Source organism: Alligator mississippiensis, chromosome 1 (genome assembly GCF_030867095.1).
Source record: "Alligator mississippiensis isolate rAllMis1 chromosome 1, rAllMis1, whole genome shotgun sequence".
In the NCBI taxonomy this organism is placed as follows: domain Eukaryota; kingdom Metazoa; phylum Chordata; order Crocodylia; family Alligatoridae; genus Alligator; species Alligator mississippiensis.
Genome location: NC_081824.1, coordinates 243,519,753 through 243,538,802, shown reverse-complemented (window position 1 = coordinate 243,538,802; position 19,050 = coordinate 243,519,753). Strand labels below are relative to the sequence as shown.

Sequence of the window (19,050 nt, the reverse complement as noted above, 5' to 3'; positions counted from 1 at the left end):
GGCAGCTCCAGAAGGTCACTCCCAGGGCAACCCTCATCCAGCACGGAGGAGAGCAAGTACTCCAGTTCTTCACAACCGTCATGAGCTGCTGCTGGGTGCCTGGCAGCACAGGACCCCCAGGACATGAAGAAATCTTCCAGTTAGTACTGCATGGGCATCCCCTTGTCAGGCATAGCAGGCAGATCCAGGGCAAAGGGCCCCACCAGGGGGTTCACAGGGCAGAGTGCAGCATAAATAGCTGGCAGGCACTGCCCCTTCAGCTCCGTGTACAGATTTGTTATGTCCGCAGCTGGGGCAGATGCTTTCAGCCTCCCTCTCTTTCTGCTCTTCCCTCCAGGCAGTCAGTGCTTCTTGACTCCCACAGTAAATTGCACTGCCCACAGGGTAGCAGGAAGCAAAGCCAACTAGCACTGGTTGGTAGCAAACAGGCTCCACTGTGCAGCAAGACCCTCGTGGTGCCAGCCCGCTGTCAGGTGATGATTCAGTTTCCCATCGATTCTTCCTACCACCAGTCACTTTGGGGAAGCAAGGAGTGTCCCAGGGCTGGCTCCCGGGAGTAGAGAGCTGAGGGGAGCAGGTGTCAGCCTGGGCTGCCCTTATCCCCAGACGCCTTCCTTGGTGACTCTCTTGTCTGGCTCGTCTGTGATACAGATTCCTCTTTTCTAGCCTGCAACCCTCGTAGCTACAGCAAACAGACACAGCCCAAGCTGCTGCTTCCAGGATCTCTTAACTCTTTCCCTGGCAGCTCACTCCCACCCCCACATCTGCCGGTGAAGGGACAGCTCCAGGCACAGGGACAGCATCTTAATCTGGGTGGCAATTTGGGTAGATATGGGTAGATATGCTGTCTCCCCCCCAAAAAAAACAGCCTTGGGGAGCTCCCAGGAGTACAGGCAAGTTTAATTCTTGTGTGCTTGTGCCAGGAGATCTGGAGCGAAAGGATTTCCTCTGAACAGGACTGGGAAACCCTGACCCTCCTGGAGGACTGGAGATCCTCCTTATCTAGCTGATCCCAACAGGCAACACATCAACCCTCACACATGTGCAGGGTATAAATCACATAGAAGAGAAAGTGCTGCCACATGGTCCTTGCTATGTTTATTTCATGACTTGTGTGAGTTAGCCCCTTTGTCACCGGCTTTACAAATTTTGCCTTCAGTATGAATTCCTTCTGTAGCATTCTGCATGATGGGCTCTTCCTTCTGCTCCCTCTTGGCTCCAGCTGTTTACCCATTTCTCTGCTTGTCTTGCAGTCTCCCTCTCCCTGCCTATCTAGCCATACTTGATTTTATCACCTACATTTTGTGGAGACTGAACTCCTTGGCAGGAGACGTGTTGGGATCTGCAGCACCAGGGTGTAACCACGGACACGCCCCCAGCAATCTGGTATTACCTGCTGTCGACTCAGGCAGGGGGGCGAGGAAATGCAGGCAGCTGCTTCTTCCTGGCAGGCTGAGATGAGATGATACAGCTTAGCGGCAAACCTTGGGGCTTCCTGCCCTAATCTGGGATGGCGAATGACAGCTTGTGGGCTACAGTGCCAGGAACCCAGAGAGGTGGGTAAAACTGATCTGAGATGGGACACCCAAAGACCACAGGGAACCCCTTGGGTGCCAGAATGGGAGCCCCACAGAACCCCTGGCCTAGAATACCCATGGCAGAACCAGAGATGCTGGGCTGAGCTGTGATAAGGGATGTTGGTTCCCATCAAGGGAGAGACAACTCTCTGTGCTCTGTAATGGGAGAAGTGTTTCAGTAAGATTTTAATAGGGCTGGAGTCTCAGTGGGAATTCAACAGGCACTAAAAGTTGTAAGAACAAAGATCCCAGCAACGAGGAAACAGGAAAGGGGTTTGGCTCAGAAAGACAAGTACTAAAATGAAGTTGGATGAGATCAGTGGCTGGGATGCCATTGTCTCCTCTCAGGATTTATGAGCAGCAGAGACATATATTCCCTGGCATGTCACCCACTGAATGAAGAGGCAGTGACAGTAGAACAAGGGACATACAGAGTGAGAAAGACAAACACGAGGAGGAACGTCCAACAGGCAGAGGAGCTGGCCAGGGGCTGCAGAGAAAGAGGCCAGGTGGTGAGGAGCCTGCAGGGCAAAGTGTAGGTGATGGGAACTTCTGCTGAGCCCCAACAGAGGGTGCTCTCACCAGGACAGGAGGTAGCAAGTGCTCAGTGAGGGAAATAACAGCACAGGGCTGATAATGCAGCCTGAGAATGTCTTGCTGACACCAAACATCCCTCCGAAGTGGGGCACAGGGGAGGGGGGACATTGGCCATGTCAAAACTAAGGTCAGAGTAGTAAAAAAGTATCAGGATAACCAGAGACACAGGGGCAGAGACCTCCCCTGTGCTCCCTTGCATTGCTAGTTCCTGCTAACTCAGCCCTCAAGCACCATACCGTGCTCCACCTGCATTCTGAAGCTGATCCACTCTGTCCCAAGCCATGGGACCCTTGTCCCAAGTCCCTCTCTGTCCCTATGTGTCATGTTTTGCATTCTCCTCTTCAGGCCAAAACATTCTCCTCTTCAGGCCCTTCTTCCTCCTGGGAGGCACTTGTGACTTTCATGCCTACAGCATTCAATCACTAGTGTCTGAGGGGCTGACCATACTCTCTGGAGGGGAGGACTCTTGTACCACTGTTGCCGCTAATGATTAATATCGCCTCTATTTCTTATTTCCCTTTCATTCTTCAATTTAATCTTTTCCCCTCCCCCCAGCTGGAAATATTCAGTCAGGTGATTTCTTTCTATTGGTCACATGTGGTATGGGGGCTGTGAGTACAGCAAAGTGGGGAGCAGATGCACAGGTGCTCCTCCGTTTGTTCTCACAATGCACAATCGACACTTGCAATCTTGACTGAGTTTTACTTCCCTTTTACAACTGTGTTTGCTTTCATAAAATCCTAGCTCAGCGTATCAGCTTCTGACAGCAAAGTTCACATTCAGTAACCAACAGAGGAACATCAGGAAGAAAGCGAATGAGGAGGGAAGATGAAATGGTGACAGAAAAAACAGCCACCCAAAAAAATGGTCTGTTATGACTTGGATGGGCAGGGGTAGGGGGCAACCCTCCAATCCATGCCTGTATTTGTTTCTGAGTTGAAGGCTCACTAGCGGTGTGATCAAGAGCACTTATACGCCCCAGCTCCTCGCAAGGAGAGAGGTAAGGAGACAGAAAACAGCTAGAGGGGCGGGGGGAAGGACTTACTGGATGGCAAACTGCTGAATGTGAGTTTGTATGTATATGTAACCAGACCTTGTTTTGGAGGCCTGTGAATACCATGAACCTCTCTCAGGTGGCTTGGGGGCCTGGAAATCAAAGCTTTTGTTTCAACTCAGGGGCCTGAAAACATCAGCCTTTGAAAAGAAAACTGCATTATATAACTGACGGATAGGTCAGGGTACCAGCGCGGAAGGTTCATTACTAAGCATCCCTTAGAACAGCAGATGATTCACAGCCCACTTCAGGACACCAGGAGTGATAGTTTTACTTACTTTCACCATATTATGTCACGGGTCTTGCTATTTGGTGCTTGTCTTAAAGCCCCATCTCCTTGAGTCAAGCAATTGGTTAAAAAGTTAATCTTAAATTAAGAAAACATGTAGATCTCTAGTCTTGGTGGTGACCGAAGAAGGCCAGAAAATTCACCTAAAAAAACCCTAAGCATTCAGAGAGCAAATATACTCACTTACAAATAATATGCTAAAAAAAAAAAATACAAGCAAAAAAAATGTCCCTCATTATTTTAAAGTCAGTCTTGTGGAGGGAGGGGGGAGGGATGGGGGGAGAGGGGTTGGTTCAGTTTGGTTTGGTGGGATGGGTTGGGGGAGGTTGTTTGGTTTTGTTTTTGAAGGCCTGGATTAATGTTTTTTAATGCCTGTGTTCAGAAATCCTAGGCCAGCTTCTGGGGTCCGTGAAATCAGATCCACAGCTTGCTATACCAAGGACCTTCTCAAGGCATAACTTTACAGCCTTTGATGCTGCTGTAGTGGTATAAAGCAGTGTTTCTCAACCTGTGGGTCACAACCCAAAAGTGGATCACAAGAATATATGAAAGGGTCTTGAACAAACTTTAAAAATGGATTCTACTTTAAAAGAGTAAACATGGGAAACCATGGCTTTACCCTTGCAGGATGGCAGAGCTCCAGCCTGTGAGGAGCTGCTTGGGGCCCCCCATGCCTCATGCACACCCCCCCTGGCCCACACACCCAATCCCTGGCCCACACACTGTGGGGCAGTGGGTAGTGGGTTGGGAGTGAGGGGCACTGGGTTGGGACTGGCCATTGATGTTTAAAGATGGGTCCTGGTATATACCAGAAAACCACTGGTATAAAGAACCCTTGAGTAACTGTCCCCCAGATCCTGAACTGCTGCAGGCTGAGCTAAGCTGCAGCCTGTGCTAAGCGGAGAAAATTGTGTTGTGCTTTGTCCAGGAGGCTTGGGTTCTTTTATTTCTTTGCATCTTTTATTTCATCTTTTATTTCTTTTAATCTAAAAGAAATGTAGCCCAAGGGATCACCCCACTGATCTCCCTGGAGAATATCTTCCAGCTAGTGCCACATGTTTAGAGATACAAGCCCTTATGTCCACATGTGTGCATCTTGCTCTGTACAGTGCATGTGGGGAGATTTAGCTGTTCTCCTAAGTCAAGCAGCATTCTGTTAGTACTTGGATGGGAGACCTCTAAGGAACACACACCCCAGGTTCAGCACTGATTGTTGAAAGTCACACACAAGAGTGTACTCTTTTGCAAGAGCCAATGCTGACCCCAGTGCCTCAGTACGGTGCCAAGGATTACTTTGCTGCTGGAAATACCTTTCTTTAAGATATAACATAAAAAGACACCTTCAACTCAGGTGGCCATTAATTATCTCCTGGCATTTGGGTCTTACTCGCACTCTGGATGATTCCATTTTGCCTTCCTAAATTGCCTTTGCTCATTGATTTGATTAAGAGTACACCTTTACTTTCTGTTTTAGATGTGCAGCACTGCCATTCCACAGATGCTTTGACATACCCTAAATATAGTTCCACGCAGGGTTTGTATTATGAGGGAGCTCAGGGGGGATGAGACCCGCCCCCCCCCAAAAAAAAACAAGAGCCCCCCCCCCCCCCCCCCCCCCTGTAAGATTTGAAAATCATAACCTGGGGTGGAGGGTGTCTCTGATTTTATTGGGAGGGACATCATGATGAGCAGACCAATTTTTTTGCAGACTTCCCCAAGAGTCAAAGTGTAATTTGAACTGTGGTTGCATGGCATGGGTTGGGAGGTGACCACTGGGGTGGGGGCTCTGAGGCCTTATTAACAAAATATCTGTAAAAAGCTTTGGGAACCTCAAGTGGAAACAGACAAATAGATTAGATTGTTGATAATTAGCATTCCTCTTTGAGTGGTTTCTGCTCCTGCAAACCTGGATTCCCCCGGAGTGCAACAGTCCAGTGGAACTCCCAGGAACATTGGCCTTTGGGGAACCTGTGTACCCTTCCTCACAGCTCAAATAAGGCAAGGTTATGACACAGGCCTGGGTTGCCTCAGTTCCTTTCAGCAGGGATGCTGTGCAGACCTGCAGTTTCTGTCCCATTTTTCATTAACTGCTGAATTTACTGAAAACACTTTTGTCCCGAGTTGTTGTTGTTAACTATTTTAGGTTAGACTGTTGTTTTTAACATTTTAGACAACTTTTGGGTTGCGAGGCTCTCTAGTTTCAAGGTTCTTTGGTTCCACAGATGAAAGGATCCATCATAATAGAACCCATGGTGAGGTTCTAATGGCATGTACCCTGTTCCAGGGTCCTTCCCAACTATGATATATGTTTGGTGTCTGGCATGTCTCGATGAAGCATGCACCCATCTTAATTTTCTGGGTATCAGTTTTTCACCTCATGGACATGTAACTGAAACAGAACAGTCTCCAGGCCCTCCTTTGGCAGAATTTACCAGCAGCTAAGTTTGGAGTCTTTGGGCTCTAATCATTGTCCAAAGGGCAGTGTGTGTGCCCTGTGTCATGATGTAAGACACTAGGTGTGGCATCCCCTATAAACTCATAGATATAAATACAGAATAGATATGAATAGAACAGAATAGATATGAATACCAGGTTGGTTCAGATCCAGTAACTGCTTCTGTTTTACTGCTTCTGATGATCCTTCTGAGTAGAGTAGCAGCATGACTCCTCCTACCAATCAGTTAGTTCCTTCAAACTCAGGAAACCACTTCTACAAACAGCTACAACCAAAAACCTCAGAACTACATTTCACTTACAAAATTGTGAGACTAGATTTTTCACAAATTGGGGCAGCAGACTCAGATCTCTTTGCTAGCACTCAGAGCACCAAATCCAATAAATTCTGCCTCAGAACAAGTATGGACAATTGATATTGGATACTGTCCTCCAGGAACTGGTAACAGGGCTCCCTATGCCTTTCACTAGTTCCTCTAACACCAAAGGGTGCAATGAAAAGATCACACAGAACAACATCAGAGCATTTCTGGTGCACTAGCATGGGCCATGTAACAATGGCCTTCTGACTTGCTGCTGAAAACTTGTGGAAATCCTTTGTTTTACTAATCACAAAACAAGGGAGAGATTCAACCTCCTAAGAACCTTTCCATCTTATGTACTTGGGCCATGGAACTTGGCTTGCTTCAGAACTTTATTGCCCAGTCCAAGTACAAGAGATCTCTACTAAAACCCATAAAAACCATCTAGTCTTACAAGCAGAGAAGGTGCTTGCTAGAGGTGACCAACAATAATACCTCTCTAACAGTAGCCTCAATATCAGAAATCTCTGAATACTTATTCTATGTCAGTGATTTTCAACCTTTGGTACCTTACTTATCCCCTGCTGATCGACGTGGCAAAAGCGAAACCGGAAGTCCCACCATAGCACCTTAGGTTTCGCCGCCACGAGCCGAGACCCATTTTTTCCACCGCAGCCCAGGGCAAAGCAGCCTGTGTGGGGCCTCCCTCTCTATCCCCTGGCACACTGATGCTGGGGAGTGAAAGCCCCGGTGCACTGGACACGGCGGGAGGGGCGGCAGCTGGAACTTCCAGCCCGAGCAGGCAAAGACCAAAACGTAGCACCCGCGTGCCCATGTCTCGCAGACTCCCAAGGGTACGCGTATCACAGGTTGAAAAACACTGTTCTATGTCAAGTTACTGGGAGTGTCCAGATCCTCAACAGAATTGCAGCTACTAGCCTTCTCAGTCCATCATCTAAAATGGTTAGCAAGAGCATGTATAGTTACTGTGTAGTTATGACAGGACAGGGAAATAGATTCCTTTTGGTGGTCTCAACAATTTAAACGTAGTTTTCATATGGGCAGTGGAACTTCATTTGAAATCTGCAGGGAAGTGTTCTCTGTTCCACTGATCTTTGAAAAGAGTTCTTCATAGTTTTATACTTCATAAGTTTCACTGGAGCAATAAAAAAGTGGGGGAGGGCTGAGCAAAGAGGATTCTTTTTTTTTTCTTTTGTTTTTGAACAGCATTGTGGAACTGGTCCTATGACTGAGACTCAGTCTCCAGGTTCTAAGCACCACCTGACCTGTGAGGCAGCTTTGTTAATGAATGATAAGCTCATACATTCCTTTTTTTCAGCTAGAGGAAGTGCATATCTCAAAGAAACATTTAATTTGTAAAACTCTCTTTAAGCACATGTAAAAAGATTTTGATGCCTGTCTGAAACTATTTTTGATGAAAAGGTGAATGAAAAGTATCTCTGTCTGAGGATCCTCCACAAAGGCAGTCTGCTTAAAAATCTTTAGGATTGCATCCCCATAGGAACTTCACATCTACTGAGATAGTTTCTTCAGTGCAGTCATGCACAGTACCATCTTCCTTAGTGCAGGCTGTCTTTACAGCATCTACAGACATAATTTGTCTGGAATCAGAAACTCCTCTTGGACATCTCTCCATTCTTTATGTTATCCAAATCCCTTCTAGTACTGTTACAAAAACCTCTCTGCAGCTGTCTTTTATAGCACCAATATTTCTCTTAAAATGGGAGTCAGCATCTTTGCCGTCTGTTTTTAACTGAACAGACACATACACTTCTTTTTACAGAGCCCAAGCTTCCAAGAAGTTTCAAGTATCTTAGTGTCCATCATATGCCCTCTTCTTAAGGATGCAATCTTCATCTTACTGGTTGATATAGAATCCTTGGTTTCAGGAGCAGACACTTCCTATTCATTTATACCCCCATCTAGGAGAAAAGTTACTTCCACCTAATGGGCCATCTAAGATAGCTCAGCCACTAGCTCAAGAGTTTCCTTAGGAATTCTGACAAGACTTTCACACTGAGGAAGATCATAGTCTGAAGTGAAATAAGTGTCAACCTGTTTAACTAGTTTATCATCATCACCAGAGAAAATTGTAACACTATCTGTTCCTTCTATTGCTGATGATTTTAGGCCCTTCCAGATCTTAACCCCCCCACCCTGGGTAATTTGGAGAATCCTCAAGAGATCATCCAGGAACAATGAGTGGGCTATGGGTATTAGAAGTTATCCAGCAAACAGGGTAACTTTTAGTTTATGCCAACTTTGCCTCAACCATTTTCACTTGCCCTTGTCAAAATATCCTGCTGCATGTGGCAGTAGACTTTGTTCTTTGGTGGGATGCAGTTGAGATGATGCCTCAAGAGTTGTGTGGCAATGGATTCTATGTCCACTACTTCCGCATTTTGAGCAAGAAAGGAGGTGGGTATCCATCATTACATCTCAAATGTCTCAACAGATTCATTCTTTATTTTAGCATTTGGATGCTTGTCCATTTGCAGCCCACAGTAGTATCTATTTTTCACGGTCAATGGGTTTCATTAATAATTTAGTCTTACTGTTCAGTCACTCACATCTCCAAGAACGTTTACCAAATGTGTCTCAGCGGTACTTGCGTACCTGAAGACATGGAGCCCTTTTCACCTGTACCATCATCTCAGTACTCAGTTGATTTGCAGCACACACAGTAATACATCTCCATATATGTTCATGCAGTTCTCCAGCTGTTTTCTCAAGCAGGGTTCAAGATCAATTAAAATAAGTCCATTCTTACATCTCCTCAGTCAGTTGAATTAATAGAGGTTGGACTCTGAGTCATATGACAGTCCCTCATGAGAAGTTTTGTGCAATGAAAAATCTCATTTTAAAACTCTTTTGTCAACTAGGAATCTCTGTTTGAGGCTGGCTCCACTTATTATGCCAACTGACACCATGCACTTTCATAACTCTAAACAGAAACCTGTACCTCCATCCAGTTTAGATAGGTTTATCAGTTAATTAGACACAGTAAGAACTTACCAGAAGTTTCCCCAAGAGTACTGGCAGAACTGGCCTCAGTGAAAATGGTGCCCCCAGGTGAACTTACTCTGATTCAGCCAATGTGATGAGGGCATCATGGATTTTGGCTATTTGGAATTGAACAGCTTTAACAATTTTAATTCTGCATTCCCAGCGACTTTTGCATGCTGGCTTAGCAGTGACATTGATATGATCTGTGATAATCGTCCAACAATGAACAGAACATAGATTCTTTGCAGAATGCTGAAGAGGGACTTAGACTCCATTGAAGATATTGCAGCATCCACCACCACGAGATTGAGTGAATGTCATCCATATGGAATGAAAAACACTCCTGGGTTTTGATTAAGGATCTTGTCTGTACAACCTTGTTTTGCCCTTCACTTTTGCAACATTGTCATAACCCTGGCCCCAGCAATCTCAGATATTTATGTCACATTCCTTCAAAGTAGTAAGTATAGTATCAGTTAGTCTTCCCCCCACCCAACCCCGTAGACTCACTTATCCACTGTTTTAAAACTAAACTCCTGAATGGTCACTTTGCCATCCGAACTGTCAAGGAACCTAACAGTGAAAGACATATTTTCCAAACAGCTCACATCTGGAGTGGAGTCCAATATTATGGAGTAGTACTTGGCACTCCTCAACCTTTTAAGAATGTCTTGCAGCACTTTCTTCGCCAATAATTCAATGATCTCATTCTGGATTGTTTTTCCAGAGTAGCAACCCATTACCTTCCTGGAAAGTATTTATCACAAATATACTTCTTACTTTCCTAGTAATTCCATCAAACCCAGGAAGTTCCCATTGTTTGCTGTGAAGAGCCCATCAGGTGAGCCTTGAAAAGTCATATTATTATTAGAAAGATAAAGTGTTATTGTCATGAGCCTCTCTAGAATGTTTTCCCAGTGTTTTTCTCTTGTTTAATCACATGTTGAAGCTCCATGTATGCAATTATCCTGTTGTACCCTTTGCTCTGCTTTGTCCTATGTTCAGCAGGAATTGAAATGACTAGTCAACTTTTCATGATGCACAAAAATCTGAGACATGCTTCTAATCTTTTGACCCCCCCCCCCCATGGGGATTTGGAATTCAAGTCGAAGAGCTTTCAGCAGAAACAGAAAAGCTTATCAGTGGACTCTGAGTGAAGTAGCAAGTGCCGCTTCAGACCTTTGCCATTTTCAAGATTTCTGTATAAAAATGTCATCGAAAAATGGTGATTCTGCTCATCCAAAAGAAAAGACATATCTTTTTGGTGGACCATTGATCACTAGCAGATCTTGAATTTTCAGTGCTAGATTAGGTCATAAACCAAGATCAGAAATGGCATTGCCAAAGCCTATAGTGGGAATTGTTTCATCTCTATCCCTAAAGCCATTGTCATTATTTTGGTCTGGATGAAGAATTTGTTTTGTTTGGGTGTCTTCATTTCTTTGCCATTATTCTTGAAAGTTGAACTGTGGGTCACCTATGCATTTTTTGTCTGATGTCTTCACTGTGACTATCTTGCTACTACTGAGCAGGTTATTGTTAACAGATCTCAAGCATTTGTTCATTGCATCTGTATCTTTTTTCACTGCAGTCATTAACTGAGCTATTTGTTTCCTGTTCTGCGCCACGGATATCCTCTTCTTAGGTACCTGACACATTTTGTTTCCTTCCAAGTTTCACAGCCAGTAAAAATTAAAACAAGCAGCCCACCACATCCTTGCATATTCTTGCACATGCTTGCACTAACTTGCACACCCTGGCACACACTTGCAAGGGTCATGGCTAGGGAAAATTAAAACAAGCATCCCAGCTCTGGCCCAGCTCCTGGGTGGTATAGCTCTGGTGTGTTTTACTGTTCAGGTTGCTAAGGGAGTTAATGGCCCATTAATGACCCATTGTGCTTTACTTCACAGGGGCTAACAATCATCTCTCTTAGCTCCTTTAGCTGCCTGAACAGTAATACCAGAGTTGCACTGTGCCACCCTGCCCCCGCCTCTACTGACAAACCTGTACCATGCTGCCAGCACCCCCTGACCACTGCGTCCTGAGCTGTTGCTCATGCTGCCCACCCCTAAGGCCAGCTCTGAGTACTGGTATCTTTTGTTAGAGAACAGATCATCCAAATGCCCATAAAGGTGTTTTAGTATTTTATTTACTTCCTTTCTCCCTCTCCCCATCCCCAGGCTCTTGTAACAGGGCCAGGACACTCATTTGGTTAATCTCTGGACACAGGATCTGTGATCTTGGGCTGTGTCACAAAACTAACACTAAAGGTTAGTAGGTGGGGCAAGCAGCTATGAGTTTTAAATGTCCCCTAACCCTTACTTGGAACACCACCTGCCAGACAACACAACAGCAGTACACTGTGCAAAGTGAGGAGATCACAATTTTTCCCCCTAGGAAGCGATTCTTCAGTGGGAATTGAGCATTCTTCCTCGATGAAACCTCACAGCCTTTCTTTGCCAAGTGCCCTGAACAACTTGACAGGTCACCTAAAGTAGCAGAATGCAGTGAACTCACAAGTTGGGGGCTGACTGAAGCAAGAGAGTATGCTCACCGTACAGTAGCTGGAGAGATGCTTTCCTCCACAGAGATCCTGTGACCTGACTTCCTTCCCTACCAATGTGACTGTAGCCCTTACCCTGGATGTCCTGCACTGGTGAAGGAATGGAATAGTGGTTGTAGGCAGGTCATCTCCACAAATACTGAGGGTTAAAAGATTTCAAGGTCATGTACGTTGGTGGACACACTGACCTACAGTGGGAGCTGTGTGCACCTGTGAGCACCATGCAAGCACCTTGAAGAATTCCAGCTATTCTTCTTATTTCACAGCTCCTGCTGCTCTGCCTCCAGACCCAAAGCCCTGCACCCAGGACGCTTGTTTTAATTTTCACCAGGCAACTGGGACTGGCCTCTGAAATACAGGACTGTCCCAGCCAATCCAGGATATATGGTCACCCTATCTATCACAGATTATGAGCTTCAGGGAGAAGTTACTGAGCTCAAAGGATCATAGGAAATTATGGCTGGAAGGGATCTCATAAGGTCATCTAATCCAGCCCCCTGCTCAAGGCAAGATCATCCCAGCCAACTGTCTGTCTTGCTTTTGAAAGTTTCTAAGGATGGAGATTTCTCCAGTTTCTAAGGATGAACAACTTCTCTAGGTAGTCTGTTCCAATGCTTGACCACCCTCACAGTCAGGATTTTTTATCTTTTTGAAATGTATTTCAACACTCAGGCCAGTCTCTTCCCAACACTTTGTTCTTGTTTTATTTTATATATATATATATATATATATATATATATATATACACATATATATGTGTGTGTGTGTGTGTGTGTGTGTGTGTGTGTATTTGTTTTAATTATAGCATTAGGAGGGAAATGGGGAACCAGGCCAATCAGAAGAAAAGGTTAAAGCAGTTTCCAGCCAAGTGACAGCTTCCTCATCATCAGGGTCGGACACTGGTTGGGCACTGACACAACCAGTCCCTCATGGCCCTTGTTTGCATTGCACTAACACACAGACTGTAACACACAGATGTACAACAGAAGCCCTCCTCCCACAACAGTATTACAGAACTAACACAGTCAGAAGGGGAATAAATATCCAAGCGGGGACTGTAGTGAAAACACTGTGCAAACTTGTCCATGATGTGCAGGGAAAGGCAGTATTTACAAGCTCCCAGAGATGCAGTGTTGCTTTGAGGGCTGCGTGGGCAGCAGCATGTGTAGCTGGGGCAGAGAGGAAGTCTTTTTCTTTCAGCAGTGCCTGAGGCCCTCAGCTCCTCACCTAGCACATGCTCATGCCCCAGCCGCTGTATCACAGAAATGTGTATAGTGCCCTGCACCTTTTATGTTCTTCTCTCCAAAACATTTGGAGCAACGAGGACAGAAGCACATGGATGTTCCTATAGTAAAGGCTTCCAGGAGCTTCAAATTGTCTGTTGTACTGCTCCAGGCAGTTGTGTTATTACAGATTTTTACCAACCACTTAGGTCATATCCAGGGTCCAGTAGTGTGACTAGGGGTGAGTTAGCAGGGCATTCATCCCAGGCACTGGGAATCATTTAACCTCTTTTCCATTACCTTTTTGTCCTGTCAGCTCCTCCATCCCTCTTTCTTTCCCACTGTATATATTTTACATTTCTTCTGTTTCTTTAAATGAGCTCTAAGGAGAGAAGCCACCACCCTGGAATGTTTACCCCCTATAGCAGGGGTGTCAAACTTGTCTTGTGCTCCAGGCTGGATCTGTACTGTGAGTTTTCTTGTGGGCTGTATTCAGACTGCAGGTCTCCTTGAAAGCCTGGGGTATAAGAAAGCTGTGGCAGCAGCAATCTTCAGCTCAGATCCGAATCTCGTGGCAGTAGCAGCAGCAGCTCTAGCTCCAACCCAGGTCATGCAGCAGTGGTACCAATCCCTGCCACGTGCCCTATGCTGGAGCTGAAGCTGCCACCATCACCACATGTCCCGTACTGGAGTTGCTAGAGTGGCTGCCACTGCCACATGTCCTATGTCATGGCAGCAACAAGGCATGTGTCAGAAGCCAGTAGCCAGGGAGGTAGGGTGGTGGCAGTGCAGACAGGTGAAAGGACCAGAGGGTAACTGGGGTTGTGTCAGCCCTCACTCACCTTTCTGTCGCTGTTTGCCACATCCACTGGGGCCCAAGTGCCCTGGATTCTGTGGCAAGCCACTCTTCCCAGCCACACCAGTAGTAAGGCAGGCCAGGTAGAGAGGCTCCATAGGCTGGATGCAGGTCATATATTTGACATCCCTGCACTGTAGAGTTCCCCTGGAAACTAAACTCACCTTTATTGATCTTCTGTTCTGATCAGGAAGTCCACATCTGGCAAGGATTCAGCAACCCACCTGCATCACTGTAACTGCTGGGAAGGATTGGTAAGACAGCCAGTAATAAGCAACTTCCTGGTCACCCATATCAAGTGATCCACTGAACCACAGGCTGAAAGAATCAGTGAAAAGAAACACACCCATACTTCCCAGTAGTGGACCAAGGAAATGATCTGCCTCCTGCACTCCTGAGAAGAATAATCTCCCTCTGCAGTCCTCACTGTGCCCCCTTTGTCTATCAGCAGCCTACACCACATCACTGAGACATTTTGCTGGTGCCCCCCTGGGCACATGAGTTGCCCAGGAGGCAATGGCAATACAGTTGTGCAAGGATTACAGTGCCAACCACCGGCTGCACCTGGTTGGGTACAGCCTGATCTTTGTGGCAGGCATCGTGCTCAACGTTGCGGCACTCTGGATCTTCTTGCGCTACCTGCGCCTCAAGACTGTGGTGAGTATCTACATGTTCAACTTGGCAGTAAGCGACTTGCTCTTCACATTATCCCTGCCACTGCGGCTCTACTATTACTCCAACCAACGCTGGCTCTTTGGCAACTTTCTTTGCCAGGTCTCTGGCTCCCTCTTCCAGATCAACATGTATGGCAGCTGCCTCTTCCTCATGTGCATCAACCTAGACCGCTATGTTGCCATTGTCCACCCACTGCGCTGGCGCCACCTGCGGCGCCCCAAGGTGGCCCGGCTGCTCTGCCTGGTGGTCTGGGTGCTCATCCTCATGGGCTCTGTTCCAGTTGCAGGTGTCCACAAATCAAGCTCCTGCTTGACAGGGAATCAGACAACTGATCTGTGTTTTGAGAGCTTCAGCAATGACCTGTGGAAGAATGGCATCTTCCCGCTGGTTGTCCTGGCTGAAGTCCTGGGCTTTCTCTTGCCACTGATGACTGTGATATACTGCTCATTCCGGATCTTTCTGAAGCTGTGCCGGGTCAGCCAGACAAACAGCCTGCGGCAGCAGAAAACCATCCGCCTGCTTGTGGTCAATCTCGTCATCTTTGTTATCTGCTTTGTCCCCTACAACACAACTCTGGCTGTCTATGGGCTGATAAAGGCCAATGTGATCCAGGCCGAGCTATCCACGCAGACCTTGGTGCGCCAAGTTCTTATTGTCACAGTGCTGTTGGCCAGCATGAATTGTGCTCTGGACCCCCTTATCTACTACTTCAGCACTGAAGGTTTCCATAACACCTTCAAGAAATTGCAGCGGAGGCAAGCCTGGGACAGAACAGGCAAAACTCAGACTGGGGAAGTGCACTCTACTTCAAAAACAAAGTGGATCCCCAGCCAGAGAACTGTCTACTCCAATAGAGACTTGCCATCACCTCCCACCAAGATATTTTTGAACAGCCCCATTGAAGACTCAGAAATATAATCCTGGAATTATGGGACTGCTGAGTTGGGAGGGGGGAGGGGAGGAGTCATAAAATGATAACAGGGAGATTGTGAGAATTTGCTGTAAAGTGCTGTGCTCAAACTGCACAGAGGTGTGAGTGCAGCACAATGGTAAGCACATATACAAAGCCATCAGACCAAAATCTGTTGAACTGCAATTAAATTATGATAAAGTATTTTAGAACAAAAGGAGGAATAGTGGTGACGTGTCTGAAAAAGTACAATCTTCTGCATTTGGGTTAGTTTAAAACAATAAATCTTGCATTTATGTAGACAGTTGGACTAAATCAGCAAAGGCCAACCTTTTTGGCTTTGAGGCCTATAATGGCCTTAACTACAGCCTTCCATCTCTTCTTATTTGTGTGAAGAAAGACCCATAACCTTCCCAAGTGTCACTCCAAACCCCTTCCCTTGTCTGATCTACTTCTCTGCTTCCTTTTCCCTGTCATATCTGTCCCTGTGTTCCCTGTTATATACAAGTACTACATGACTGCACAATAAAACTATGCCGTCAGTGTCTCGTGTAGACATGGCCAGTGACTTATACAGTGGTAGGGTTGGAAGGGACCACAGGGGTCATCTAGTCAGGTGTGGTTAACCGGTAGTATGTGTCACAAGTGCAGCAGGCCAGATGTCACTGTTAGAAATGGGTGGTGCAGACTATAGTAATGCAGTAATGTGCTGTGTACATATTCTTTGATCTGCACTCTGTACCAGAGCCCTGTAAATCTTGAACTGAGGGACCAGCTGCACACTGGCAATGCAAGAACCCCTTGCTGAGCCACTATTACCAGCCTTCACCACTATCACCCTGTCTCACTTCCTCTGCTCCAAACTGTTCACACAAGTGTCAGCACCCTGTCGTCAGCTCTGCACCCAGGGCTGGGTTAACCCTTTAGTAGGCCCTAGGCAAACAAATGTGTGGGCCCTGGGCTGGTTGAGACCTCCTGCCACCTTCCCCCCCGCCAGCGAGGAGTGGGGCTCGGAGCTGCCACTAGGAAGCAGACACTGCAGCGGCAGGGAGGGGAAGGGAAGGGAAGCGGATAGGGCCATTTGTCCTGTCACTGCACAGGAAAGGACTGGGGCCCTACACAGCTCAGGGCCCTAGGCATGTGCCTAGTTTGCTTATGCGTTAATCTAGCCTTGTCTGCACCTTTACCCCCTCATTCCTCTGCTCCTTGCCTCCCTGCGTTCCAGCTAGGCCAGTCACATCTGGAATCCCACACTTCAGAACTTCTGCTGGTTTCTTGCAGGGGCCAGGAAGGATTTTTTTCTCCTAATCAATGTTCATTGGATTCTGGGTTCCACTCTCCATTTCTTCTGAAGCACTGGAAATTGGTCACACCTAAAAGATGACATTTTGGCTAGCTGCTCCTGCTGCTTGGGGCCTTGCGGGCGGGCGGGCGGACAATATACATGGCTTGGGGATTGGGGTGGTATATTTCTTTACCATTGTAGTCACCCTTGTTTCCACTCCTTTTTATCTGTGGCAGGTTGTAGTGTGTCTCTGATTTTGTTTTCATAAAGGGCTTTGTGGTTGTAGGGTCTGGGGGGAGAGAATGTATTCCTTGGATAAATGGTTGCCTGCAAATGTAGGGAACTGGGCTTGATCATGTGAGAGGCCCCTTTTAGTCTTATGTTGCTTCCTTCTCCCTCACATTGCCTCAGCACCTGCAAAGCCAATGCTGAGTGAGAAGAGACAATACCCTTGTTTTTAGGTCCTGTGTTCAGTGCCACCCCTGCCCCTAGTAGGGACTGAATACTCCAGTCACACTCAGGAGCTGTGAGGGGACAAGCGTGGACTCTTCAGACAAGGTAGTATCGTGATGGGTCATGGGGGACCAAGGTTGGGGCCCCCGAGGTCACAACCAGTTGGATCCCTAGCTAGTAGAGCAGAGAGTCAGTTGCTCTTTGGTCCCAGGAACCTTTATTTATTGACCCAGACTGGAAAGGGTCCAACAGGAGAGAATGAAAGATGCTTATCTCAGAGTAGCTCCAATAGGCTTTTTGGGGCTAATGAATTTCTGCTGAGCATGTATGAACTGAGATTTTTCAGAAACTTATAACTTGGGCAAATTGCGTAAATTTGCTTGTGGCGAATGGTACATTGCTGACACAAAGGTCATTGCCTGCCAAATTTCAAATATTTGCTTAAAACATGAAAGCACCAGAACATCTCAACACAACAGCTGTAAGTTTTATCTGTTAGGTTTTTTACAGGATAGAACAGCATATTTTTCCCAGCCTTATTGTTGAAAATGGCTGAACAATTTTACCTGAAACATTTAATAAGCATTTAGCCTTTGGCAGAGTGCCAGCGTAGGACTGGTATTATAAACAACAGGAAATATGATTTCATCATGGAAACTGGTGACTGTATTTACCACTGCTGCGCCACCTATTAATACAAGACACATTTCCTGGGTTTGAACTTTTGAAGGTTTCCCATTAATTTGTGGGTTGTTAATGGGGCCCCTAATGCGGTTAAATAATTTAAAATGGCGTTGCTCTTCTGTTCTCAAGTTAGACTGTCCGGCTGGATTCTTTTGTTTAGCTCTTGGAAGTTTTCTGTCTAAAAGTTACCATCTGGGATTGCTGAGCTTTTGATTTTCTGTTTATTGGGTTTACATTCTTCCCAGTTTTGTCAGGAAAAGAAATGGCATCAATTTTTCCTTCAGGAACATTGATTTGTAGTTCCACAGTGCATTTGTGATAAGCAGCATGCATGTGTTGTTTCCACCCTGAGGAATGACCTGCTGACCACATTTTTGTCCTACAGTTGCCAATTAACAAGTAGATACGTGTAAAATAGGGAAAGATATCATCCATCTCATGGATTTTTCAAAAAGTACTTAACACAATCTGGCATACAGGTCAACCTAAATTACAACAAAATGGAATTGGTAGAAAAATATCTGGGCTCATTAAATCTATGTGCCAGTCCTTCTACTATAGGATAAAACAACATAAACAGAAGCCTTCCAGCAAAAAAGAATAAAATAGGGATGTAACCTAAGCCTCTGCATTTTCAACATATGCATCCATTTGCCCTGTTGTAAAAAATTTTGGAACCAAAATTCCAATAAATATTTCAGAGATAAAAGGTACCACTTACAAATTGTGTCATTTACAGATTTGAAAATTGGACATAAACAAATGCAGTTCTGACCTGGTGAAGGGTTTTATATTTACTTTGCACCAGTGGAAGTAACTGAACAAAGTGTAAGGGAATGGAGAATTGGGCCCCGAGTGTTTGACCTATAGTCTGATAACACTCCAGTCATACTGGATTAAAGAATATTAAAAGCATTTAAGTGCTTCAGGAGCAAAGCCCTCTTTATGTTCCTAAGTGCCTACACCACTTTAAAAAATGGGATTTTGTTTCCTAATTCACTCAGATACTTTTGAAAATATTACCCTCTGTCACCAATGGTGATGGCACCTACTGCAATATGGACCCTATGCCAATCTGGAAAAAATTAAGATCACAAT

At 45.8% G+C, this 19,050-nt stretch overlaps 1 protein-coding gene across 1 annotated transcript; it reads left to right on the top strand.

The window, feature by feature from the left end:
- The first annotated feature begins 1,417 nt into the window (after positions 1-1,417).
- On the top strand, positions 1,418-16,075 carry LPAR5 (lysophosphatidic acid receptor 5). Its single transcript, XM_014603908.3, has 3 exons — positions 1,418-1,556; positions 2,919-3,174; positions 14,136-16,075. The coding sequence occupies exon 3, from the start codon at positions 14,462-14,464 to the stop codon at positions 15,536-15,538; it is 1,077 nt and encodes a 358-aa protein (XP_014459394.1). The 5' UTR covers positions 1,418-1,556; positions 2,919-3,174; positions 14,136-14,461; the 3' UTR covers positions 15,539-16,075.
- Positions 16,076-19,050: the final 2,975 nt, after the last annotated feature.

Bases quoted from the DNA above. Each gene is read 5' to 3' on its own strand.
- LPAR5 (XM_014603908.3), top strand. From the start codon at position 14,462: ATGGCAATACAGTTGTGCAAGGATTACAGTGCCAACCACCGGCTGCAC.